The 26,753-nt window shown below is 48.5% G+C and overlaps 8 protein-coding genes across 8 annotated transcripts; 5 read left to right on the top strand and 3 right to left on the bottom strand.

Annotated features, from left to right (window-relative positions):
- Positions 1-2,163: 2,163 nt before the first annotated feature.
- Positions 2,164-3,808, top strand: N7489_006346 (putative exo-polygalacturonase; the record flags this gene model as incomplete). Its single annotated transcript, XM_056712096.1, has 6 exons — positions 2,164-2,421; positions 2,495-2,760; positions 2,844-2,923; positions 2,978-3,219; positions 3,301-3,370; positions 3,447-3,808. The coding sequence occupies 6 exons, from the start codon at positions 2,164-2,166 to the stop codon at positions 3,806-3,808; spliced, it is 1,278 nt and encodes a 425-aa protein (XP_056565811.1).
- A 3,385-nt stretch (positions 3,809-7,193) lies between these two features.
- On the top strand, positions 7,194-8,679 carry N7489_006345 (glycoside hydrolase family 7 protein; the record flags this gene model as incomplete). Its single annotated transcript, XM_056712095.1, has 3 exons — positions 7,194-7,409; positions 7,469-7,852; positions 7,912-8,679. 3 exons carry the CDS (start codon positions 7,194-7,196, stop codon positions 8,677-8,679), a joined length of 1,368 nt encoding a protein of 455 aa, XP_056565810.1.
- A 411-nt stretch (positions 8,680-9,090) lies between these two features.
- N7489_006344 (WD40 repeat domain-containing protein) lies at positions 9,091-10,393 on the top strand (the record flags this gene model as incomplete). Its single annotated transcript, XM_056712094.1, has 2 exons — positions 9,091-9,449; positions 9,529-10,393. The coding sequence occupies 2 exons, from the start codon at positions 9,091-9,093 to the stop codon at positions 10,391-10,393; spliced, it is 1,224 nt and encodes a 407-aa protein (XP_056565809.1).
- A 2,053-nt stretch (positions 10,394-12,446) lies between these two features.
- On the bottom strand, positions 12,447-15,109 carry N7489_006343 (uncharacterized protein; the record flags this gene model as incomplete). The annotated part of the gene is made up of 2 exons (XM_056712093.1): positions 12,447-14,856; positions 14,931-15,109. 2 exons carry the CDS (start codon positions 15,107-15,109, stop codon positions 12,447-12,449), a joined length of 2,589 nt encoding a protein of 862 aa, XP_056565808.1.
- Positions 15,110-18,515: 3,406 nt separating this feature from the next.
- N7489_006342 (bromodomain-containing protein) lies at positions 18,516-19,820 on the bottom strand (the record flags this gene model as incomplete). Its single annotated transcript, XM_056712092.1, has 2 exons — positions 18,516-19,586; positions 19,644-19,820. The coding sequence occupies 2 exons, from the start codon at positions 19,818-19,820 to the stop codon at positions 18,516-18,518; spliced, it is 1,248 nt and encodes a 415-aa protein (XP_056565807.1).
- Positions 19,821-20,584: 764 nt separating this feature from the next.
- N7489_006341 (uncharacterized protein) lies at positions 20,585-22,111 on the bottom strand (the record flags this gene model as incomplete). Its single annotated transcript, XM_056712091.1, has 6 exons — positions 20,585-21,034; positions 21,110-21,318; positions 21,373-21,514; positions 21,572-21,671; positions 21,736-21,863; positions 21,923-22,111. 6 exons carry the CDS (start codon positions 22,109-22,111, stop codon positions 20,585-20,587), a joined length of 1,218 nt encoding a protein of 405 aa, XP_056565806.1.
- A 1,290-nt stretch (positions 22,112-23,401) lies between these two features.
- On the top strand, positions 23,402-24,989 carry N7489_006340 (FAD-binding oxidoreductase; the record flags this gene model as incomplete). Its single annotated transcript, XM_056712090.1, has 2 exons — positions 23,402-23,674; positions 23,751-24,989. The coding sequence occupies 2 exons, from the start codon at positions 23,402-23,404 to the stop codon at positions 24,987-24,989; spliced, it is 1,512 nt and encodes a 503-aa protein (XP_056565805.1).
- Positions 24,990-25,607: 618 nt separating this feature from the next.
- Positions 25,608-26,742, top strand: N7489_006339 (maleylacetate reductase; the record flags this gene model as incomplete). The annotated part of the gene is made up of 2 exons (XM_056712089.1): positions 25,608-26,133; positions 26,195-26,742. 2 exons carry the CDS (start codon positions 25,608-25,610, stop codon positions 26,740-26,742), a joined length of 1,074 nt encoding a protein of 357 aa, XP_056565804.1.
- Positions 26,743-26,753: the final 11 nt, after the last annotated feature.

Genomic DNA, 26,753 nt, shown 5'->3' with positions numbered 1-26,753 from the left:
CATGCAATCCATGCAATCCTGGGGATACGGGGATGTCGTTTGCTGACCTGCTTGTGACCTGCAGATGTGATAGGCTTCCCCTATGGCTTAGTGGGTTCTTCCTAGAGAAGGCTTACGGCGCCTCGTTAATTAGTCCGTATGCGGAGTAGACTTGGGGTTGTTGGGACGTAGTTTGCTGGCCTGCTTTTGATCTGTAGAGGTGATAGGTGGGAGGCGAGTCAGGCGTCCCATACGGCTGAATGCCAGGCTGCACTATGTCGATCTTATGCCAATGGTATGTCGATCTTATGTCGATCTCCAGATGTGATAGGCTACGGCCTCGGACCGATCCTTACCTTAGGCGCTATCGTTGGCAGCACCTACACCTCAAAAACGGTGCCATCACAATTGAGTACTCGTGTTGGAAAGTCGCAAAAATGGGTTCAATTGCACCGGAGTGTCTTGTGTCGGTGGGAGCGCAAATTTCGAGTTCTGATGAATCCTTACCACTAGGCAGTTGTAAGGATTCTTAGATCGCAGGGCTGAGGTATTCATGGACTGCAGGTGGGGGAGTGTGCCTGCATAAGTAACGAGACGGTTAGCGGCGTCCGTATTTAGCTCGTGGTGCGTCTCGGGCCTCCATATTGGTTCGCAGTGCTTCTCAGCTGTCATGCAATGTTTCCTTTTTGTTTGCTTCTTTTTGTCTAGCATGTAGCCCCATACCCTGCCAAGCCCGCTGCCCGACCTCCCCAGGCGCTGTCATCGTCACTATCACGGCGCATCTTTCAAAGCATGAATCAGCTTCGCCCTCTTCCACATTGAGCGTCCGAGCCTCACCCCCTATAGCCCATTTTGCCTTTTTCCAAGCCTTGCAGTGACCCACTTGGATTATCCCTGGGCCAGTTGTTTCCCACAAGTCAGCAACAGCATGCAAACCCAGTTCTCGAGGCACTATGTCGAGTCATCTAGGCCCGGTAGCCTAGACGCTCACCAGGAGTCACAAAAGACATGTGTGACAGGCGTGTCTGCAGGATCAGAGGATATGATTGATCATAGTCCAGCTGGATCAGGTTAGAGTGGAGGGAGGCTATGATCCGATCAGGGGAGATGTCGACATTGGAGCGCTTTGTTGAGGTGCAACTTTCATGATTTGACTGCTCCCATGGGCAGCCGATGACATCAATGATAGGAAAGTTCCGTTTGAGAAGGGTCTGTTTTGAAGTTCCTGACTTCACCAGAGTCCACCATGAGATAATCATCGGCTCCCCCAGCAAATGCCGATCCTCTCAGCGCTCGCTGTATGCGGCGTGTCGTCTTTGCAGCCGCCAATTCCCTGATGTAAACACTGGAAGAGGAGCGCTGGATTGAATGAAATAGGGTTAATATACCCGAAAAACCTGCGGGTTCAAGAATATCGTTCCTCGCAAATCGTCCGGGTCTTAACAATAACCCCAACCTGATCCATCAGAGTTGAATCACTTTTGAAAGGAGACACATACTATCAGATTTATCATTACTGTATCCACCTGCCTCCACGAAGTTGGTATGTTCCTCAGCAAAACCTCTCCCGGAATCTGCGGCTTTGGCGATCAGAACACGCCAATCAGTCCATCAAACGGAAAGGCCCTGTGTTCGCGCCATTTAGCCAGTCAAAATTGGAGTATTGTTTTCGGATATCTGGCGGGAACATTTGAGGATTGTCAGGTCATTCTAGTCTCGGGATATCTCATGGATAACAAGGGTTCGTTGCGTATTCTGGGTTACGGTTAACAGTGCGATCACAGCTGACAGTAAGTGGCCAGTGTCTCAAAATGCCCAACCTCCCCCGCAGTTCCATCCTGTTGCGACCAAATGGATTCGGCTCAAATGGTGCCGACCGAGTTGGTGATATTGAGAACACCAGTGCATATCTTTCTTTAAATGGCATGGTTTTGTAGCAAAGGCTTTCTATCCGTGCAACGTCGACTCCTCGGATAACACCAACATATCCGTGCGAAGCGGGGTGATGTTGATCGCTCATCGGGCTGATTGGCACAAATAACGAATACGAATCTTTGTTTATACTTCGGGTCCAGATATACCGATGAAAGGAGATTGGTGAGGTGCACTAGATGTCTCATATGAAGGATAGGAAGACACTTAGCAGTCTTCTATGTCCCCTTTTTGTCCCGATCTTCCCTCGCCATGTGGTCGATTCCAGTCATTCTGTCGCTGCTAATAGCAGAGTTGAGTCCTGTGGTAGCCAAAGGCCACCAGAACAGTTGTGTGATCAAGAGCGGTGGAACTAACGTGACCGATGATGCCCCGGCCATTTTGAAGGCATTCAGAGAGTGTGGCCAAAATGGAAGAATCGTCTTCGAACCCATAACGTACTACGTCAACTCAGTCATGAACATCTCCTGGCTCGAAAATGTTGACATCGACATCCGCGGAACTCTTCTCGTATGTCTTTCCAATATCCAGGCATTGTATTCAAGACTAAATCTGATCGCTGACAATCTGCCTTGTTTATTAGTGGAGCACTGACATCCCTTACTGGCTAAACAACTCAATGGATGTCGGATATCAGAACCAGTCAACAGCTCTGATAATCGGTGGGAATAATGTTCGCATCAATGGCTATGAAAAAGGTACATTTGACGGTAACGGCGACTACTGGTATCAATGGATCAGAGAACAGCCAAACACATCCAACTACCCGGGCCGGCCGCACGGTGTGACATTCGACAGCCTCACGAACTCTGTTATTCGCGGCCTCACCTTCCTAAGGAGCCAGATGTGGTATGTAGGAAGTCGGATATTGTGTCGGAAATCTCATGGATGCTGGGGTCTTTGTTTGCTAACGGTGGACATACTCTTCAAAGGACTATGTCAATCATTAACTCTCACAACGTGTTGCTTGACGACATTCTTGTCAACAACACAGGAAACTGGGCACAAAGCTGTAAAGATTCCAGAGTAAATACAACTTTGACCGGGAAATATTGACTTGACACAGCCAATACCGACGGGGCGGATACCATTCGATCTTCTCACATCACATTCAATAACTGGACCGTCTACAACGGTGACGACAGCCTTTCGATGAAGGCCAACAGCACCGATATAACCATCACGAACTGCAAGTTCTACAATGGTCTAGGCATTGCCATGGGGAGTATCGGGCAGTACAATGATCAATTCGAGACGATCGAGCGGATCACGGTCAAGGACATCGAGTATGACAACACATTACATGCTGTGAGTGACCAGAGCACAAACATCATATGATATTTGGCCAGACAGACAGGGAGATAAAGTTATAACTCCAATCCCTCCTAGTTCTACATAAAGACATGGACCGACGACCAAAATGGCTACCCACCGAACGGAGGCGGCGGTGGACTCGGGTGTAAGTATTTGATGGCCGCTTCCCACCCATTCTACCGCTCAATCAGGGGGTAATAGAGGGTCGCTAATATGTCCAGTTGCATCTGACATGAAACTCACGAACCTGACCACAAAAGGGCTTCGCGGGGCCGCATTCGCCATCTCGCAGTGCACGCGGTTCTCCGGTGCACCGGGCCAGGGTAACTGCACAAACTCGGAATTTCAGATTAGAAATGTGGAGATTGACGGGCTGTCTGGCACCAGCGAGTCAACAAGGTTGGCGAGCCTTCAGTGCAGTGCCGTGGCGCCATGTACCAACATCACCATCGTTGGCAGCACTCTGCATCTCGACAATGGCACCGCGGCAAGTGAGTACCTGTGTGGAAATGTCGCGAATCTGACTGGGTTTAAATGTACTGGAGCGCCTTGCGTGGGTGGGAGCGCTACTGGGGAGTGCTAAAGCGTTCTCGGCAGTTAATCCTCAGGTGTAGGCTACCGAAAGAAATGGGATTGTACTCTCTCTATGGTAAAGGTTTCATCGCTAAGGGTCTGTTTCTTGGCGTGATTTTGCCGGCTGGGTCATCGGAGCTGAATACATTTCCGTTAGCTTAGGGGAAAGAACCATAGGCAAGCACAATCTACTGGGATGGTTACGTGTAGTATATCAAATCAATTAAGGGCCGAATCTCCACAACACTCCGATGTAGTGTAGGGGTTATCACTGCGCTCTTTCACAGCGCTAACGGGGGTTCGAATCCCCCCATCGGAGAATTTCTTTTTTTACTTCTTCATTTTTATGACCTTTTTTTTTATTTGCATTTTATTTGCGCATGCTAGTCAATAGTGGTATTTAGTTCATACTATAAAGCAAAGAAATAGGTATGACATCTGCCTCTACACATATGTGCATACAACCAGGAAATATACAACAACAGATGTAGGAAACTATACACAACCACGACTTCATCCAGGGACCCTGCCAGGCATGGGCCGATATGTTCCCAGAATGTACCGACGGCCCTTTGTAATTGATATGTCCTCTTCCTTTTTGAAGCAGACGGGTCAAATCATGTCTAAAGAGTGCGTAACTAAAGATCATGCTCTCTCTGCCTTTGTTTTTGTCGAACGGCGTCTCATCTGGATATATATATATGCCTATGTATATGCGAATCGAAGGTACGGCAGCTTTCGGCCATTATACATGGATGGGAGCCTTCAATAATAGACTGGCTTCCTCTGTACGAACACCATAGCTGGCCTGCTCGATATCTCGAGAGTCCTGGCTCTCGGTGCTTTTCCGTGGTCCCTGTCATATATATCCAGCTGTACTTCGTACCTAATGGCCAAGCATTAATTGTTCAGTTATTTTGGACTAGAGTCAATAATTGACACAGAACAATCGAGGTCACACCACCAATTACCCCTTATCACCTTATTCAAATTCTTACATTGTAGTAGATAGTTACATGGTGGGATTTCTTTTTTACTGGACAACTACACAGTAATGACAATAGGAAATTGGGATAAGTATTCCCCGATCGCTCAAAAATGTATAGTCTTCCGATGTAGTGTAGGGGTTATCACTGTGCTCTTTCAAGCCCTTATTTGGGATATCGAGCAGCACTAACGGGGGTTCGAATCCCCCCCATCGGAGTTTCTTTTTTTTTTCTCATTCCCTTTGTTCATTGTTTCTTACCATGTCGACTGATTGCATGCGTCCTAATCATTTCCTTCTAATCCACATAAGTGGCGTGTCTCTCCGTGAGAAGCTGGGTATGGCCAGAACCCATCAAATCGCTTAGGCAGTATCGATATCACAGCGCTTTCTCGCATCGGTGGCACCGGCCATTCCTCCGCACCAATATAAGCACAAATGCTACCTACGTAGGTAATACTGAAGATTTCTAGCCTAAAGCAACCCCTACATCCAATCTATTCAACCCAGCCCTGAAGACACTTGCTGCAGCAGGAAACGATCGACACCAGTCATCCTTAAATATTGATGCATTGTCCTGCACACTAGTCTGTTCGAGGTTGTCCGCCCGTATGTCCAATAACCAGTAAATTGCTAGTCGCGTAGCCATATCCGGTGGAATTAGTCCAGTCGAAGATTTTGGTTCGACTCCCTGCATTGGTGCACAAGTAAACCCTTGGCCCGTATATTGACGGCAAATTACCGTGACGAATTTGGCCATTTGCACATCGAATCTGCAGGACAGACAAGTAGTGAACCTGGCCAGATGTAACCTCGTAATTTTCCGCATACGATCCTGGATTAACGAAGGCAGGTAAGATGAGATAGCATGGCCGGCAAAGACACAGGATTTTTAGGGCTATCGTCAGGTACCACATGCAACTCCCAAGATGCGGGGATCACCATGCACCTTTTTCTCCGTTCGGTTAAATTATATCCCTCCCAGTCGCCAGTATTTTGTAGAGGTCACATCGCCAAGTTTTCTACGCGCTGCCATTTGGATTTTCAATCAAAAAGACCCGGGGCATCCGGTAATAGAATCTTGAAACACCGGCTTCACCATACTGTAAGGGCCTAGTGTTGGAGTACCGTTGATACTATTGATACTACTGGTGAACCCCACAATGGAGTCCACAGTAATAGCCAAATCTTAGCGTGAGTCCTTCATCTTAGCTTCTGCTTCCGACGCTTCGGGTTTGGCCAACCAATATGATGCACGTCCCTACAAATCAGACCGCGGCACTCGTGTGTAGTGTCTTATTCGTGGAAATGTGCAATCATGAGAGGCGTTATGATTTATGTAGGGGCCTGGTTTATGCTCGGTGATGACCCTTGTGAGAGCCGCCAGTATGCATAGATAGAGCCTCGGTCTCAGACTCATGTGGTCCCAACGAGACGGTGAATTGCCCCAAACGCTATGTCAAAACAGAGTAGTAAATATATACGGAGTATGAATCAAGGCGGATAACAATAATCCACACCAAGACATTACTGGAGACAGTTGGTGTTGGAAGTTCTTTGCCAGTTCACAATATCATGGCTAGTTTCGGGCTGAAACGGCCTTAGGCCCGAAGGGCCCTGCAGAACAATTCCCCGTGTTTGGGCTTAACGCCTCGTAGATTATCCCACATTATCTGACGCAAAGAAAAGCCTTTTGGCGGTTTGATGTCAGTGGAGGATCCCGGGGACCGCCGTGGCGCCCATTCCATCTAGGGGCGCTCTTGGCCGGCTGTGGAGGCTTCCACCCCCTTCCCCACAAAGTGTCTCATGATCTTATTTCTGTCGAGTATAGTTTAGCCAGACAGTACTGGCCCTGATGTGTAAATGAAAGATCGACAGGCAACATACCTCAAAGAGTCTCCATCTGCAGTCATCGCTCCTTGCACTACTAAGCTCCCCGAATCTTATACGAAAATCGACAGAACCGGATCGGGGCATTCTCCGTTTTCACGGACGTTGAAACGATTAACCCATGTTTATCCACTCCAGTATCAGTCAGGATCTTGACGAGACATCTCACCACAGTCATCCAGCGATGATCATTCCCTTCCTGATTCGGGTCCTGATTCCATCCTCAAATCAACGCACTCACGAAACCGGAGGTGACCCAGTATGGAAGTCAATGCTGGATTGATGATTATGGACTCTCTATCCATGCCAAATTGGGGACGGCCTTACGGTCCGTCCCACCGGTTATGCTCTGCAGGAATGAGCATAGTCAAGGCTTGCATGACAATGACTTAGGGCAATCCTATAAGGAGAAAAAACATATAAAGATCAATTCCCACCCTGGGATTTTCTCTGTTCATCAACTGCAGGCCAGACAACAAAATAACAGAACAACATTGCAAACGATCCTTCTGCTTCATCAATGTACCAACGCGCACTCCTTTTCTCCGCCCTGGCGGCGGCAGCCCGTGCCCAGCAAGCCGGCACACTGACAGCCGAGACCCATCCCTCTTTGACCTGGCAAAAGTGCACTGCTGAGGGCAGCTGCACTGACCAGAAGGGCTCCGTTGTCATCGACTCCAACTGGCGTTGGCTTCACTCTGTCGACGGCTCCACCAACTGCTACACTGGAAACGAGGTAAGGGATCTCGAACCGAGAAGATGAGCGTTTATATTGATTGAATTCTTCGATAACAGTGGGATGCGACTCTCTGCCCCGATGACAAGACTTGCGCCGAGAACTGTGCCCTCGATGGCGCCGACTATGCAGGCACCTACGGTGCGACCACCAGTGGCAATGCCCTCACCTTGAGCTTCGTCACTGGTGCCAACGTTGGCTCTCGTCTGTTCCTGATGGAGGACGAAAGTACCTACCAGATGTTCAAGCTGAAGAACCAGGAGTTCACTTTCGATGTGGATGCTTCCGAGCTGCCCTGCGGTCTCAATGGAGCTCTGTACTTTGTCTCCATGGATGCCGATGGTGGCTTGGCTAGGTTCGAGGGCAACAAGGCAGGTGCCAAGTACGGAACTGGCTACTGTGACTCCCAGTGCCCTCGTGATCTGAAGTTCATCAACGGCCAGGTGAGTTTTGTACTGCTCTTTCGAAAGGTTGTGGGCAAAATGACTAATGCGCGTTACAGGCCAACGTGGAGAGCTGGGAGCCTTCCGAGAATGACAAGAACGCTGGTGTTGGTGGCCACGGAGCTTGCTGCCCTGAGATGGATATCTGGGAAGCCAACAGCATCTCCACTGCTTTCACTCCTCACCCTTGCGACAGCCCCGAACAGACCATGTGCGAGGGCGACGAATGTGGTGGAACTTACTCCGCCACCCGCTACGCCGGTACCTGCGATCCCGATGGATGCGACTTCAACTCCTTCCGCATGGGCAACGAGAGCTTCTACGGCCCCGGCATGACCGTCGACTCCAAGTCTAAGATGACCGTTGTCACTCAGTTCATCACCAGCGACGGTACCGACTCCGGCGCCCTCAGCGAGATCAAGCGTATCTACGTGCAGGACGGAAAGGTCATCGCCAACTCCGCCTCGGATGTCAGCGGCGTCACCGGAAACTCGATCACACCGGAATTCTGCACAGCCCAGAAGAAGGCCTTCGGCGATGAGGATATCTTCGCTCAGCACGGTGGTCTGTCCGGCATGGGTGACGGTCTGGACCAGGGAATGGTTCTCGTCATGAGCTTGTGGGATGACCACTATGCTAACATGCTCTGGTTGGACGGCGAGGCCTACCCCACTGATGCTTCTCCCTCCGACCCTGGTGTTGCTCGCGGCACATGCGCCACCACCTCCGGCGACCCAGCCACCGTCGAGAAGGAGCACGGCTCGGCCACGGTGACCTACTCCAACATTAAGGTCGGCCCCATTGGCTCCACTTTCGCTTCTTCCTAAAGAGTCAAAATGACAGGTAGGCTGCTGAGCTCGGCTACACCTGGAATGCGGGGGTCTTTGTTCTGCATGAATCCTTGAGCCAGTGGCAGCAAATCCCCAATTTTGGAAGGAAATGGCGAGTGGTTATATAAAGCTTCTTTCGTTGATATTTGTCTGTATTCTTGATTTCATTTTTACTTTCTTAGAATCAGAGTTGTTTATCAGAATCGAATTGATGTCATTTGCCCGATTTGAACTCCAACAAGTAAAGAAGGCGGTCGGGGTATTGCCGGCCCGGCAGAAAAAAAACGGCCAGCTCTAAGCTCCGGCGTTTGCAATTATTCTTTTGATCCAATTCACTCGAATTCAGATTTTTACTAGGCTCATAGAAGCCTCCCCAATTTGTGCTCATTTCTGTCACAATTCACAACCATGTTTGACACAGTCTGCACGCTTCCGCTTTCCGCGGACCTGTTCACCCAGGCTATCCACCCCGAGGAGCCCGTAGTCTCTGTCGGTCTGGCCTCGGGCCACGTCCAGACCTTCCGACTGCCTTCCTTAGAAGGAGAAGACGATGAAGATGCCACATCAAATTCCTCGGCTCGGACCGGAAAGGGCCACATTGACACAATGTGGAGAACTCGGCGACACAAGGGTAGCTGCCGCACCCTAGGGTTCAGTGTGGATGGCAAAGCGCTTTACTCGGCTGGTACGGACGGCTTGGTGAAAGCTGCAAGCAGTGAGACTGGTCAAGTGCATAACAAGATTGTGATTCCTCTTGAGAAGAACGGGTAAAGGAACACTCCGAATATCAAGCATTACAATCCAGACATTCGCCTTTGGCTGACCTGTCTTTTTGATATTATACAGCTCTGTTGATGCGCCAACCATGATCCACGCCCTCTCTCCTCAAACTCTCCTCCTCGGTACTGACTCAAGCGCTCTGCACCTCTACGATCTCCGTATCCCCTACTCCAAGGTGTCTGCCCGGCCCGAGCAATCGCACCACCCTCACGACGACTATATCTCATCTCTTACTCCTCTGCCGCCTTCTGAAACCAGCACGTCGGGATTTAGCAAGCAGTGGGTTACAACTGGTGGAACAACCCTGGCCGTGACAGATCTCCGGAGGGGCGTTCTGGTGCGCAGCGAGAACCAGGAAGAAGAATTGGTCAGCTCGGTCTTTATGGGTGGTCTGCCTTCCAGCGGAACCAGTCGGGGCGAGAAGTTGATTGTCGGTGGAGCCAGCGGTATCATTACTCTCTGGGAGAAGGGCGCGTGGGATGACCAGGATGAGCGGATCTACGTCGATCGCAATTCCGATGGCGGAGATTCCATCGAGACAATGTCAGTTGCGCCTGACTACTTGGGCAAGGTGGTGGCCGCAGGCCTCTCAAACGGAAAGGTGAAATTCGTGCGCATTGGACCCAACCAAGTCGTTTCCGAGGTTGTGCATGATGAGATCGATGGTGTTGTGGGCTTGGGCTTCGACGTGGAGGGCCGTATGGTGTCTGGTGGTGGTCAAACTGTCAAGGTGTGGCACGAGGCTGAGGACAATGGCGATGATGGATCTGGCGATGAAGACATGATGGATGATAGTGATGGCGATAAAGATTCGGATGACAGCGATGCGGAACGTCGCCAGGATCCCAAGGATCGAAAGAAGCGCAAGAAGTCCAAGGGCAAGGACCGCAGCGGTGGACAGCATGTGATGGCTTTCCATGACCTGGACTAATGTCTCAATACCCCATTATCTGATACCCACATCTGCAGATCAATTGTTCAGCTCGAAAACAAGAAAAAGTGTACAGAGTATTCTTTTAGTATTCAAAATGCCGTCGAGTATTCGTAGAGTATTAGAAAGGGCACCCGAGTATACCTATAGTATTATGAAAAAATTTACGTAGTCTTAGTCAATACGTATTCGCGAAAACAACGGTAGAACATGTAGAAATTCGGGAATACGTATTAAGCTGCTAATACCGTGTTCTGACCTATTGGTATCTCCGCCTTTAGGAACCCCTGCATGGTTCCAAGGTTATATCTCGGGCTTAAAAGGCTTATCAATAACTATTGGCAGAAAAACGTATAACAAAAAATCGTTGGTTGAGAGTAGAGATAAAACAAGTGTTGCATATACATATTAGTTCCATCCCGAGTAAACGAGGTGAATCCTAATAATCTTCATCTGCTTCCTACCGCACTAGGGTACTAAGTTCGCACAAAATGTAATGCATATCACCGCATTTCTTCAAATGGATCTCATAACTATTAAAAGCTTTCCTTCACAGGTTTCGTAATCCAGGGAAATAGCCCTCGCTGGAGAGGGCTTGTTGGAATTGACTTCTGAATGTTTTCTCGCATAGAATTTTAATATTGGCGGTTTGGCCGAGTGGTTAAGGCGATTGAGTATGTGCTCTCTAATATCAAGTCAACCCAAACGTCTACTAACAATTCCCTCCAGTTCGAAATCAATTCCGTTCGCGGGCGCATGTTCGAATCATGCAGCCGTCGTTTCTTTTTTTGTTGGGTAAATTACTATTAATAAACTATCGTGAAATACCTTAGGTAGAACCATAGAATTTATTAGATACATATTCTTATTCGGAAGCGCGTACCGCTGTGCATGTCGAATTCCTTTCCCCCCACAACCTACTACCACATCTTTAACTTGTTATCTGTCATACGTATCATATTTATTCATATTTATCCTCTTGCAGCTCAGACTTACAACGTTACGGCGGTTTGGCCGAGTGGTTAAGGCGATTGAGTACGTGTTCTCTAATATCAAGTAAACCCAACGTCTACTAACAATTCCTTCCAGTTCGAAATCAATTCCGTTCGCGGGCGCATGTTCGAATCATGCAGCCGTCGTTGCTTTCTTTTTTCCCCTTCTTTCTCCCTTATACTAAGATTTGTAACCAAATTCTGTGCTAAAGATTCCAGGCTAAGATGTAAGGATGAATGAGTATTTATTCTGAGGTGGGGCCTCAAAGGTAGGTACCTACCTTGAGGAACACAAGAACCATACTCATCAGAACAACCTGACGGCATCCGTATTTTAATAAGGGGCAATAGTAGAGAATAAGGACTATAGAGGTCAGGAGCTGTCACTACAATCTTTATTTGCCGTTAGGATAGTTATCTGCTGGGTAATAATGGGAGAGGTCATTTTACTATTACTATAGAACGGTGTCCTACATTTCCCCCCTCAACATTCAAGCAACCAATACTCCTTGGAGGGGCATCTTCTAAGACCTGTTGGTTCTTGTTCCTTTGAAAACCTACTCTAGGTTTTGTTGCTAGCGAACAAGCTCTTAGAGACGATCAAAGAAAGGGCTTTCAAATAATGTTGTGGACGCACGTGGGGCCCACCTATAGGTCCAGACATCGACCCTTCGTATATAGATACATATGTATGATAGATAGTTGAAGGAGCTCGCTCTCTCTCCTCTAATACAACTCTCTCCCTTCTGCTTCCCTGACCCTACGTAGTAGTGCCATCAAATAAGCCATGAGAACTTCGTTAGATTTATTTGTTACTAGGCCTTAACCTCAAGCTTAAACACCTCTAGACTTATCTCTGAGTACCGCTGCAAAAAAAGGCCAGCAAGAACCTGTAGCTTCATGAAAGGTAAAGCGAATCCCACAGCATCTGACCTGATCTGGAATGTTTGAACGGCTGCCTTGATCAATTGTCTCGGTGGCTGTGGCTGTCCTAGCATTGGTGGACATCTGTCTCTGTCTCTTGGGCACCAGGCTCTTCTCTTCCTTCGGTCGATGTCTCCCTAGGAACAAAATAGAACTTCCCCCTTGTCATCCGTGTAGGCCCCGCCGATAAATGGTCGTAGCTCAGGATGGGCCTCGATTTGCCTAGTACATCGACGGTCAACGTACATGAATCGTCGAGGTCTTTGGCATATCTCAACAAAGTCGTCGCCATTCAACTCATCGACCAGAGTATTTGCCTTGCAAAGCATGCTCCTGGTTAGTGTATGGGCATATATAACTTTCGTTTGGCCGCTGTATGAGTCTTCGAATGAGCACCGAATGGCGAGACGGGAGGCAGGATCGCTGTCTGTAGCCGTCGTAGCGAACATATTGCGGTGTCTTTCTCCAATGGGCGATAGCTCAGCTTTGATCCAGATATCCCTATTTTGTATCTCTGATATCTTGCACGGGATGGTAACAGACATATGGCGAACGTACATGCGCACAGTGTTTTCGCTGGATTTAGCAGCTTTGTATTTCGTACCGAGGAGCCAGACTAGCCGGTTATCGAAGCACGGGGCGGGTCTATCAAGTCCATCTTGGTCCGAGATCTCTGAATCTTGAATAGCACCCGAGGCGACATACTCCGGTTCCGTTGAAATTCCAAACTCCTCGGCGGCTGTCTCAATGTCGTCCTCGTCCACGTCGTCGGGTTCCTCGGAGGGAGCCCATGATTGGCCAGCACCTGGTTCGACAGCACCTGGTTCGACAGCACCTGATTCGACAGCACCTGATTCGCGAGCACTTGATTGGCGAGCACTTGATTGGCGAGCACTTGATTGGCGAGCAAGTTCTGTCCAAAGTGACTTCACAGCGTCTATAACCTGACGCGGAATCGCACCACGGCGACGCTGAATTGACGGATGAATCCTCCGGACCCGAGTTGAGTGCTTTTCCTTTGGTTGTATAAGGCTAAGCACAAGAACTCCATATCTCAAAGAACCACCGGCCGCTTTGGTTAGGCGATCGAGGTCTTCGTCGCTTTGGAACGACCTGTTTGCTAGCCAGACCTTTAGGATCGGCTCAAAGTCAGCTGGCTTAGCTCGTGGAAGACCATTGTCTCTTTCGTCAGTCCATTTCCGAACGATCAACGATACAGATAGGGCAGACTCATAAAAGCCTCCGAAGATTTTGATACCCATCATGATAGACGAAAAACGAAAGACATTCGTCAGGTCAAAGGCCTGTCTCCCTTGGGTGGCCCATAGCCTTGAAAGGGGCTGACGTGAACGGATGAATAGTCTTTTAATTCTATACTGTTGAATTTCAACCCAGACATTGTATTTCCTGCCCTGTAAAGTAATCTCCACCCGCTTAAACCCAGCATCATCAGGGATGGCCACCTGTTCCGCCCTATCTCCGCAAATGATCACAATCCGGAGGTGGCTACCACGAATTAGGGCTTGAGTTGCTTCCCGGAGGACCCTGATATCTGCCGGCCTGGGTGGAGCAGCTTGGAAAGACATTGGAATTTGCACATAGCTCTGGAGGTTGTATGACCAGATCAGAGAGTTTGATTGATTGAACCCACTCTCTTGCATTCCCCATGGTAAGTTCACCGTTACACCTCCAGAGCTATATTCATGGAACGGGGTGTTGTCGATGATCACGCCGATAGCCGCCTTGCAGGATCCTACCGGACGAATGTAGCTATCTTCAGCAGCTCCGTTCACCTCTTGAAGTCTGGTAGTTATCGTCTGAAACCAAGTTTCAATCTCGACTATCTCCTCCTCAGGCTGGGCCCAGTCGTCTACTTCCATAGAAAGGGGAAGTAATTGCGCGAGGTTTGAATTCTGTTGAATTGCTTTGCAAAGAGCCTCATGACATTCCTTTTTGCCCATGTGGCTTCTCGTCGGTAATGCGCGATGAGAATTTTCTTCCACTTGGGAAACTCGCAGAGAGGGCCATTCGCGAATTTCGGGGTCCGGGGATAAGGCGATCGGTTTAACAAACTGGGAACGCAACATTGGGGCTATTCTCTTTCCTTGTAGTAATGGTGGCATGACATTGAGACCCATCCCTGAGTAGCGGCCGTTGTTTTCTGGGCACGGCCCGAAGATATCCTCTAGGATCGGCGAAGGCAAAGACTGGAACGCTCGACAAAAAGCCATTTCAAGGAAGTTTTCGAAAACCAGTTGAACGAGATTATCGATATTCGCCGGAAAAGTCATAGTCCAGAGCCGGATGAAGTTCGCAACTCTTAATCCGTGGCCGATCTTGATGATCCAGTAATGTAGAGTTCGACCTGATCCGTTGCGAATAGCAGTATGGTGTTGTGATAATCGCTCTCTCGGGACGCCGGCTTGTCCGACATATGGTCGTAGGTAGTCACGATCATAAACATGCGTAACGAAATCCAAATACCCAGCACAAGGGTCGTCCCAGATTGTTAAAATCGACGATTGCATTAGGCGAACCTTATGTAGCCTAGAGTAGAATAAGTTTATATAATTAGTAAATATACCCATAGATATAACTACTATCTTAAATTAAAAACGTACTCTTGCGTAGTAATAAGCTTGCCCTGGAAGCCTTTGATCTCCGGTAAGATTGCCTCGAATGCTAAATCAATGAAGTTGCTTTGTCCTCTAAGAGCCTTGACTATGCTCTTATAAGTCGCACGGTCGAAATCAATTTGAAGCCGTCGATCTGATAGTATGAAGTCAAGGAGTTGAACCATAACCGTCCTCAGGTCAGGGAAAACAACCTGTTCAAAAAGCTTATTAATGGCTACACGTATAAGCTATAAGGGCATTATACTATACTTGAAAGACAGGTAGTCTCTCTTGACTGATATTTAGGTGCACCTGAGGTGGACCTGGTTCCTGCTTGCAACAGCCACAGCAGGGAAATTTTCCACAATAGTCTAGACAGCGAGACTCGGGAGAGAAAGGATTACCACAGCGTTTACATACTGGGTGACAGGTATGACCTGCGGGTACGAACTGGCAGCAGACCGGGCAGTAGCGACGTAGATTTCGTCTCTGCCCTTCACTTTGCCCATAATTGTCAGGCTGCGGTGGAGCCTCGTGCTGAGAAGGCAGGCTCATAGCTCAGGACAGTAGATAGACTGTGGCAGATACCGTGTCTCCAGATCTGCACACACAGAGACAGAGAAAGAGAGTGAGAGTGATTAAGTGATTGGGAGAGAGGGAGAGAGGGAGAGAGAGGGAGAGAGCGAGAGAGAGCGAGAGAGAGCGAGAGAGCTGAATCAATGTGGAAATAGCATATTGTTGACATGCATGGTATGGCATGTCTTTATGCCTTTGTCTCTTTGTGCAGACTGAGCTTTTGCTTTGTCAGTTTGCTATGTCAGTTTGCCATTCCTTTGTTAGTACAGGCTTCATATACAGCCTGCTTTTCCATAGATTCATAGTACGCATCTTCTTCCCGATTTTCCCTCCATACTAGTTCTCACTAGTAGTCCTTCTTCGTAGCCTCAACACATATTTATGATCAGAAAAAAGGCTTATTCCTATAGAATTAAAGCTTTCATTCGTATATCACCCCCTATTTCGCTTAGTCTATATCAAATCTCCGTAGTAGCTCGGGCCTTAGGCTTAGCCTAAGCACCTTAGCACCTCGACTATAAGTTATTCCTACGCTATAACCTCGAGTTATAAGACTAGCGCGTTAAAAAAACTATCAGTAAACCTGTGATAACACAACGCATATCAATACCGGTGGCTCAATAGAGACAGAGGGAAAGAAAACAGCAAGAACACAATGGGAATCCATGAACTGCGTCCGGTAAGGAATTGCCGACGCCACTACCGGAGCGGCTTTTGTGGTGACTGGGAGCGTGGTCAATAATCGCGTGGAGGGCGGATTGGAAGGTCAATTGGTGGTGGTGGTGGTAGTGGTGGTGGTGCGGCCAATAAGTTGGTTGATGTTATATGGGAGACGTACCTAGGTAGGTATATGCCGGGTCATCCGATAACATCACCCACATCTCTATGGGGATAGAGAACAACACAAGAAGAGACCCAGTGTATACGGCCTCAACCTTAACGGAACCTGGTTGCACCCCAGGAAGCTCTGGAGACCACTGTTTCCAGAAATTGATATCGAGTGCGCGTGGGTCATTGATGCTGTCAATGTTGACGCTGAGTAGGATCCTCATCTGGTTTCTTGTGGCAGCCTGTGCTAGATGCCCGGTATGACGACGGTCTTGATTGCCTATGGTGACACTTTCTGTGTGAGGCTTGCTGATATGGATCGGAGAAACCGCAATTCTGGATGATCGAGCCTCCCGTATGAGCCTGCTGTGTACTGTTTTCGTTTCTCATATTCTTAAGGGTGTTAATAAGGGCTCTTGTGAAGGAATCCTTATCAGCGGCAGAGGTAGTAGTGTCCCACCCGGATGCACCTACAAACTCTTATGATTCGAACACTGCCGATACTTGATGTAGTCTAGTATAGCATTGCTATACCGGTAGAAATCGGCAATAGTCACTGTCTGGACAGGTTTCTCGATAGCATTGAGCTCATTATCCTTGACGACAATAAAGCTGTTCAATTCCTGCACTTCCGCTAGTTGAGATAGCATCATTTGAAGCGCATGATAGGGAGGAATGTCTGCATGGAGATCACAGATAGCCTTGTAAGCAAGCTTTAGAGCATCGATATACTCTTCGCTTGTTGAAAATTGACTTCGTGAGAGATCAAGAAAAGTGTTCATAGCCGTTTTGATAGCTCCGTGTCCTTCTCGTTTCATGTGGATCTTGATCTCCGCGAAAAGCTCATCGGCGTAGTAGGGATCACTTCCGCGCGCATTGATTTCTTGCATGACAGTGTGATCGATACTGTTAAAGAGCCATGATCTGACTTGTAGGGAAAGTGTATGCCATTTCTTCCCGTTCGGATCTCGTATCTTTGGCCAAGGTATGTTTTTGTTAATCAGGTGATGTAGATTGTAACCTCGAAGAACCTTGTCAACCTGGTCGATCCAGATATCGGGATCTGCTCGCTCTTTGAGAGGGGGAGTAAGCTTGCAAAGGTTGAAGCTTCCTAACTCAGGAAGGTCAACCGCTTGATTGGCGACAACAGTGGTCCGCAGTGCTTTCCAATCATTGCTGTCATCGTCAAGGTGCGCTGCATCAGCAGCAGCAGAGAAAGAAGAAAGCTGCGCAGCGGCAGCAGAGGAAGAGGGGCCAGCCATTGTAGCTGATACAAAGTGAAGATAAAAATGATGTGAACACAGTTCTTAGAGACACTGTATACCACAATGGAGATAGTTCTCTATGAAAAGAGACTCCGTTTGGTGCTCAAAGGCAGATACACACAGCGGTGACGGGTTCAAACAGCGGTGAATTGTAATCCGGGTGCGCACAGCGACGTCTCGGGATCTCGCACAGCGGCGACTTCCGATCGCTTCTTCGCTCAGCGGCGATGAAGAAAAGGTGAGAGATATAGCTTCCACTATTCTCAGGGGAAAAGTGAGAGATATAGCTTCTGCTATTCTCCAAAGAAAGCTTAGTTCTTGATGAAACTAGCAAAGGGGATAGAGGAAAAAAGGGCCTCCTAACCTGTTGAGGCTACGAAGGAGAGGAAAGATGAAGAAGTGTGTGAGGTGATGATGGATCTATGGAAAGAAGCTGGTATATAAACCAGCTGTATGACTAAGAGCCAAAGAGCCAACCTTGGAAAGAGCCAAAGAGCCAGAGAGCTCAGTCTGCACACAGAGAGACAAACGCATACCCTGCATGCACTGCATGTCAACAAGGTATAATAATGCCATTAACGTCAAAATATTCTTGTTCAGCTCGGAAACAAGAAAAAAGTGCACATAGCGTTGGTGTTAGGGGTTCTAAGAGCCAATTGGAGGAAGAATATCAAAATCTCCATCTAGAGATAATGTGCTCCGTATGTTTCCCCAATTACTTTGCTCTAGCTTGTTCCAAAAATAACAGATTGTTTCCAATGTAAGCTAAGTGTTAGGGGCCAATGATCGCAGTATGTTGTACATCGATATCATTGACGCCCTCGCTGTATAGCACCTCAAGCCCAATCGCCTGATACCAACACCGAAAATAAGAACCTCGCTTCAACAAAACACCTTACTCCAAAGCATGCAGTAGCACGAATCATTCTTCAAGCAAGTATGACCACTCCGGAATCTCCTTGATGAGCTTCCACATGTACTTCTCCAGCTTGACTGCACACTTAGCGTACACCGTTGTGGGATCATTATACTGGCGACAGTTACTTAAGATCAACTTGAGATCGCGGACAAGATCTTTCGGAGTAGTGTAACTCTCCAATTTTTCTTCCATGGTCGACAAATCCATTGGTGATACAATGATATCGTAATAGCCGGGTACTTCATCTTTGTTGACGGGATTGAGAAAGGGCCATGCTAGTTTGTGGTTTTGGATTTCATTCAGAAAACGTCGAAATTCGTTAAAATGAGGTCCTCTGGAACGAGATCCATGGCTTGCTTCTCGCGCTAACTCGTCCATACCCGGAGACCAGCCAGTTTCCCGGATGGCAGGGATAGAGAGTGGATCGATTGGAACCACGACACCGTCGCTAGCGTTAGCCCATTGCTGAGGCGGTAGATGAATGACATGGCTTTTGCTCAAGGTGCGTATTTTGGCTAGGACGGATGCCTTTTGCTTAAGAAGCATTCGGCCAACTTCGAGATATCGAATTCGGGCAAGCATAGAGCATTGCATAAGTGTCCCTCCTTCGTAATCCTTAATACACCCCCTCCAGATAGAGTTGTCGAGAGTGATCTCTTTAGTAAAACCTTGCTTTTGAAAATACCCGATGGCATGATTATCGGCGTAAGTCAGAAAATGCATCACCGGGGAAGTAGCTCTAATATAATCCTTTAAGTGGGCCATAAGATGCGCTCCGTATCCTTTCACCTGCTGATCAGACGAAATAGCACAAAAGACGATTTCGGCAAACTTGCGGTCTCGGAATTCCCGGAATGATATACCGCCAATGACCTCCAAGGGCATCTTAACGATAGCGATCGATAAATGAGCGCGGTCATAGACGAGACGAGCGATGTATTCCTTAGGCATTTCCGGAAGTTGCCTTTGAAATAGACATTTGAGACCTGTAAGGATAATCGTACTCTCTCTAGAGCCATCGTTGTTGACAACCCGAAACTCGATCTCGCCATTTCGTTCTTCCACAACTGCAGGCTTTAGAGCATTTTGTTAACTAGAATGGATTTTTGGCATTTCAAGGTCCTGGCATACCTTCTCTGGGAAAGGAACCCTCCGGGTTATAGCCGGAGCTTTGCCATCCGCCTGTGTCAGCCCATCATGAATGTGTTTGGCTCTTTTGGCATTAGGCGCAATATTCTGCTCTTCACAAGCCGTGCGCTTCGCGGCCAGATTTAGCTCGTCGCTGACTTGCGACTCTACTTTGTCCATTTGCGTGTGGCGACACTGAAGTTGTCGGTTATGTGAACAATCGGATAGGTGTATCTCGGGCTATCTGAATTGGTTGAATTTATCCTCAAGAATGGAATTGCTAAGTCAAGCAGATTCCAAGACCAGAGGTCAGTCGAGTGTACCCGGTGGTCAACGCTCACTGGCCCTGGCCCTTGTTTCGTTTATAGGAAAAGAGTTATAGACACTATTTCCAGGGGCTTTGGGATGTGATGTGTAAGTTCGGAAGACTTGAACGGCACAAAGGCGGCCTAGAAGGCGGTGAGGATAGCGGAAGACAGTAGAGGTAGGAGCGATTAACTAGCACAAAAAGCGGCACCTGGAATAGGAAAGCCACCCAGCAGAGGAAATCAAGTACGTATACGGAGTAGTGACCTAAGAATTATGGGGAGCGCACGGATGGGAGAGGAGAGGGGTGGAGAGTGATCTACGGAGTACTGGCCCCAGTGATGTACATGGATGATCACATCACGTGAGTCTGATGCTCCATGTATCTAGACAACGTTCCATTGATGAAGTAGAGGCAGTAAGGTAATGAGACTATGAACGAGATAAAGGACTGAACAGCCACTGTTCTAGTCCCATGACCATGATGCTTGGTCTCTGTACCTGCTCAATGCCTGTTTTGGGTTGGGAATCTGTAACATGCGCAATAGAGAAATAATCCAGTCTTAGGAGGCCTGAAATTGAAGTATACATATATGTACATTATTAACTTTAGCTAGGAACGTATAAAACTCCAACTTTTACCACACCCCAGGTGCATCCTTCACGGGCTGGTCACTATTTTCATTAGCCCGAGTCTCATGGGTGATATCAATCTCATTGGAGACCACGATAGCACCCGGGGCCTGGTTGCCCGGCATAGGTGCCTGATATGCCTTCAAATTCTGCATTTTGACTTCTTCCATCATCCGCTCCTCGCTCTCGGTAAATGACATACCAATGGTCATGGGATCCGAACTAGCAGCACCCTGACTCTTCCGACTGGAGAAGTCGCGGCCGCCACCAATGCTCCGGAAACCAGCCGAGGGCGATTTATGCGTCTTGTGAGATGACTGAAACTGGCTGCCGAAAACTTTGCTGAGCCAAACTCTGAGCAGGTGAAAGACCATGGGAAGATTGGTCGTGACGACTGCGACGAATGTTTCGCGGGTGCCCCACTCATCAGCCAGTTTTGCGCCATCTTGGGGCTTCTATAGAAAACCAAAAAGAAAGAGGTTAGACAAATACCTTGAGACCGGGAGGAATATGACTGTGTTGAAACTCACCACTAGGAGCATAACACTTTTCATAGTGGCGCAGACAAGAACAAAGACACCCGCACTGAGGACAATAGTGGCCGCGATCTTCTTCACAGGCTTCAGACTCGATTTCCAAAGCATGGGAATTGGGATAAATATGAGATATGGATCGGTAAGGAGGTTTCCAGCGAAGGTTACTGCAATGACAGGTTTCGAAATGGCTGGTTGGCATGTATCTAGATGCAGAGTTAGCATATATTTGAGTGCCCAAGACAGGATGGTAATCTCACTGCCGGGGTCTGGATTGATCTGCCAGTTTTTGTGGAATGGTTGGCATGCGCTGAAGATTGTGATGACACTTGCGAGGAAGCTCCCGATGACAAGGACAAATCCAACATAAATTGGAATTTGATAGCGCCGGCCAAGGCCCTCCTGTTTCGTATTAGTCGTTTGCGAACATCGGGTGCCAGGAAATATTGAGATTAATACCATCAGTCTAATGTAGAATGCCAGCATGGACAATTTGAGTGCATTAATCAATGCCGCATAAGTAGTCCAGCCCGCGATTTGAATTTTGGAGCCAAGCACTCTAATTGAATGTCAGTGATCGAATTCAAATTTGCCCTTCGGTTGATAATTCGTAAGAGACGTACCTATGCTTGTAACTTGGATCGTCGGGCGATAGTGCCTCTCGCTGGGCGGGTGACATGCCATTGTTGGCGAGGCCATTAGACACATTGCCCACACTATAAGCAAGCGATGCTTGCGCAGTATAGAGTAACTATATAAATTAAAATCAGCAAACAGCAAGGCATCGTATCATCAGCTGGAGACAATCACAATTGCAACCCATATAAGATAATCGTCAAGTCGTAAATTCCTCCATCCTGCGGCTTTCCCCCGAGCATATGTTCTAAGAATTGTTACAGCGACGCCAATTGCATATAACGTCCATAATTCAATTATGCCCTTGTTGGCGTCCGATGCGACATCTCGCGGCTCTAAGCCAAATGTCATGGTAGTTGACATTTGTGAAGAATAGCGGGGATCGGGATTAGCGCAGCGAAGATTTGCACATGAGAATGGAGAAGGTCCAGTATAAGAAGAGTAGACTAATATCTCTCCCCTGCACTAGCGCGGATCTCTTCAGTTTTTGGATTACAATTTCGCCCCAAATGGGACGTGATTTCCAAGGTTTATCGGTGAGACCGAGGGGGATTTTCCAAGATTCCAAGGTTGGTACTGGAGCGGGTATGCTCCATCCATCCTTTGGAACCTTGGAAAGGAACTGGAAGGTTTGTTCCGTGCACAGAAATACCACGGACACAATGATTTCTGCGCACACGGGCACCAATATAACTAGATAGAGTTTTACCTAAATTACTGGGTCTTGCGTATCCATGGATGTCCACGTGCTAACCGTGGACCCTTCAGCTGGTTACCCTAGATTCGGCATTCATGATCGGTATGGTGGAAAATACAGTTTACTCCATCGTGCTCAAGTACGGCAGGGGCGCAGGACACTTCCAAGGTTGCCGGACATATCGGATACTTCGGAGAACATGCAGTCATTTCCCCTGATGAAAATTTAATTTAGAGCAAATTTGAATTTGCTGATAAATTAAGTGGCATACCAAATTAAATTCTACCAGAACTCTAAGACACAGAGTTAATAGTGGAACCTTTGCCAGACGCGATGGATGCACCGCCCCACATGTTTGGGGCCACGCAGATATTCATGTCCAACCACGATGCAGCTAACCACGTTCAGAGTGGGACTTAATTATCCCGATCAGATGGTTGCGCTTATTAGGGCAGCAATACAGGCTGATGGCGGATGTAACATAGCCTAGCCCCTCTATATTAGCGTGCTTACAACATATAGGGGAGCCGGCCGGCAGTTGTCAACTGAAGAAAAATTAAGCAGGGATAGTTACCAATTTAGGGACAATGAGGGTGTGTGTAACTAATTGCTGATAAGAGACATTCACAGTTAGAGATATTGTAGGGCCGTGCTACAAGGGAGGCCTAGGGCGGTGTAGATTTCTCTGTTCTATAACTATGCCATTGTGGCTTTTCTAGAATAATACTCTTCTTCTCTGCGCTATTGAAAAGGAGAAACACCCTAACCAAACTGAATCTAGGGCAGTTTTATAATATAATAAATAGTTGGAGCGCCGCACAACTGACAGGGATTCTTACCGAGGTGCAGAAGCATACCCACTTTTTCCTGACGTCTTCTGACGATTTAACGTACAGGGAATTTGGTTCTTGCTTTCTTCTTATCTTTGCCGATTCAGGACATACTCTTTTTGAGCAATGTATCGACTCAAGATAGAGGTGATCACCGCCGTTGTGGCTTGGGCTTTTTCTGCGGCCTCTCTGAGTGTCCCTAGTGGTATCGAGGGGGGCCTTTGCCCACGTGGCGATGCTGAATTCGAGGAATTCGGGAAGAAGCTCTCGAGCTCTGCCAAGGTGTATTATCCGGGATCGAGCGGGTTCGAGGATGTCACTACGCGGTGGTCTGCTCTAGAAGAACCTACAGTGAACGTCGTCGTCGTGCCTGGCAACGAGAACGATGTTGTTGAGACGGTGGGTTTACTTTACTTTTTCCCTTTCGGTGTATGTCAACAGGCAAAGACAGAAACTAATCGTGACGACGGTTTAGGTTAAATACGCCAACCAGAAGGATCTGCCCTTCCTCACGTACAATGGGGTCCACGGAGCCCTCACTTCACTGAGTAAGATGGACCATGGAGTCGGGATCTCTATGAGCCAACTGAGCAGCGTCCAAATTGCCGAAGATGGAAAGACAGCCACCATGGGTGGAGGAACCATGTCCAAGATGGTCACCGACCAGCTTTGGGCCGCAGGAAAGCAGACAGTTACTGGAACCTGTGAATGTGTCAGTCTCGTAGGACCGGCGCTTGGCGGTGGACATGGATGGCTCCAGGGCCACCACGGACTCGTCTCTGACCAATTTGTCTCGATGAATGTTGTTCTTGCCGACGGTACCTTGACGACGATTAACCAGGACTCCGACCTCTGGTGGGCGATGAAGGGTGCTGGACACAACTTCGGCATTGTCACTTCTCTCACCAGCAAGATATATGATATCGAGCACAGTGACTGGGCTATCGAGACACTCGCTTTCAGTGGCGATAAGGTCGAGGCTGTCTACCAGGCTGCCAACGAATATCTTCTAAAGGATGGCACCCAGCCCGCCGGTGTCATCAACTGGTCGTACTGGATGAACAACCCCGACATTGACCCTAGCAACCCCGTCATCGTGTTCTATATCATCCAGGAGGGTGTGAAGGCCGTCGACTCGATTTACACCAAGCCTTTCCACGACATCGGACCGCTCTCCGCTGTGCCCCAGTCAGGCACCTACCAGGACCTTGCTGCATGGACCGGCGTTGCCCTCGACTCCCCGCCATGCCAAAAGGCCGGCCTCGCTAACCCCCGCTTCCCCATCTATCTCCAATCGTACGACGTTCCCGCTCAGAAGAAGGCGTGGGACATCTACGCACCTGCCATCCGTGGATCCTCTGCCTTCAACAACTCAATCCTCATGTTTGAAGGTTACTCTTTTGGCGGTGTCCACGAGATCCCTAGCAGCTCGAGTGCTTTCGCTTTCCGCAGCGAGAATATCCTTGCCGCCCCGCTCATCAACTACCTGCCCGGCGATAAATCAGTTGAGGTCCAGGCGGCTGATTTGGGTAACCAGCTCCGCAACATCCTCTTTGAAGCCACGGGCTTCGAGGACATTCGCGCATATGTCAACTATGCCCACGGAGACGAGACCCTGCAGCAGTTGTATGGCAGCAGTCAAGAGCGCCTGCTGGCCTTGAAGCAAAAGTACGACCCGACTGGCAAGTTTAGCTTTTACGCACCGATCGCATAGATGAGTTAAGCGGGCTTCGAGGATTTGTACGTGTAACATCTTGTTGCAAGCATGTGGAGCTAGGATTACCTGCATAATCTATATATAATTTGATTTGATCCGATTTATTACTATCGAAGCATAGTCCTGACACTTCCGGGGCTGTGTATACCCGAGGCATTATGTATCTCTAAATCAGGGCTCATTTCAAGTCCCACGCAAACCCTTCGTAAATCAATGCAATGGATTACACTGATTTTTCGAGTCCGGACTCAAATTCGAGCCTGGCTTTCAGCCTCAAAAAAGTGACATCGGAACAATAAAATAGAAACGCCCCACCGGGCAGTTTTATATCCATCTAGGCAGTCCATCCATGGTTGGGGAGTTCCGTCGATCGGGCTTCGTTATGATCGGAACACCTCCACACAAGAAGTACCGAGCGTACCCAAAACATATGCCAAATTGGCGATTTAATGCAATAGCTGCCAACTTGCAATGGCTCGGAGAATCACCATATCACAACTGCCGATGAAAACCCCACGGCCCCACGGAAGGGCATGACGCTCGTCGGATGCGGCGGGGTGTGGGGAACGGACTATAAGGTGGCAAGTTCTCGCTCTCCGGTGGTTCAAACACAAAATGGATACCTTCGAATACAATCCTAACCCCGGTCGTGTCGTCTTTGGGAGCGGTACGCTGCAGAAACTCCCCGATGAGATCTCCCGCCTACAGGTGAAGGCCCCGCTAGTGCTCTCGACACCCCATCAAGTCGGCCAAGCCGAGAGAGTGAAGGAGGTGCTCAAGGGCCAGATCGCCGGTATTTTTAGCGAGGCGACTATGCATACTCCCACGAATGTCACAGACAAGGCTGTTGAGTATGCAAAGGCCCGGGGAACCGACTCGCTCATTTCTATTGGAGGCGGAAGCACTATCGGTCTCGGCAAGGCTATGAGCATTCGCACTGGACTGCCACATATCTGTATTCCGACTACATATGCTGGTAGTGAAATGACCCCGATCCTCGGCGAGACTGCCGATGGATTGAAGAAGACTCGCTCTGACCCCAAAATATTACCCGGCACGGTCATTTACGATGTGGACCTCACAATGACCCTGCCGGCTGCTATGAGTGCCACTAGCGGTGTCAACGCCATTGCGCATGCTGGTAAATATATCTGATTAATTTGCTCTACTTCATACACACGAATCTAATGCGTTGCTGGTAGTCGAGGCTCTCTACGCACGCAATACTAACCCGATCATCAACATGATGGCGCTGGAGGGCATACGGGCACTTGCATCCTCCCTTCCCGAGATTGTCGAGAACTCATCTTCTCAATCTGCTCGGTCTAAGGCCTTATATGGTGCCTGGCTCTGTGGAACATGCCTAGGCAGTGTGGGCATGTCCATCCACCATAAGCTGTGCCACACACTTGGCGGCAGCTTCAATCTCCCCCATGCCGAAACCCATACCGCTGTCCTCCCGCATGCCATTTCCTATAATGCACCTAGCATCCCTGAGGCTATGAAGCAGTTGGCCGACGCCCTGCCGGATAGCAATGGTGACGCGATCCACGGTTTGAACATACTCTTGGACAAGCTCAAGGTTAAGCGTGGCGTGAAGGATTTTGGCATGAAAGAAGAAGACATTGATAAAGCGGCGGATATTGCACTAGCCAATGCTTACTGGAATCCTCGCCCGATTGAACGCGCGCCGATCCGCGAATTGCTTCGCAGGGTTTGGGCGGGAGAGCCAGCACTGGCGAACTTGTAGATATCCTTTTG

The sequence above is a fragment of the Penicillium chrysogenum genome (assembly GCF_028827035.1).
Source record: "Penicillium chrysogenum strain IBT 35668 chromosome Unknown utg000004l_segment0_segment0, whole genome shotgun sequence".
Taxonomy (NCBI): domain Eukaryota; kingdom Fungi; phylum Ascomycota; class Eurotiomycetes; order Eurotiales; family Aspergillaceae; genus Penicillium; species Penicillium chrysogenum.
This window is presented reverse-complemented; position numbering and strand designations above follow the sequence as displayed.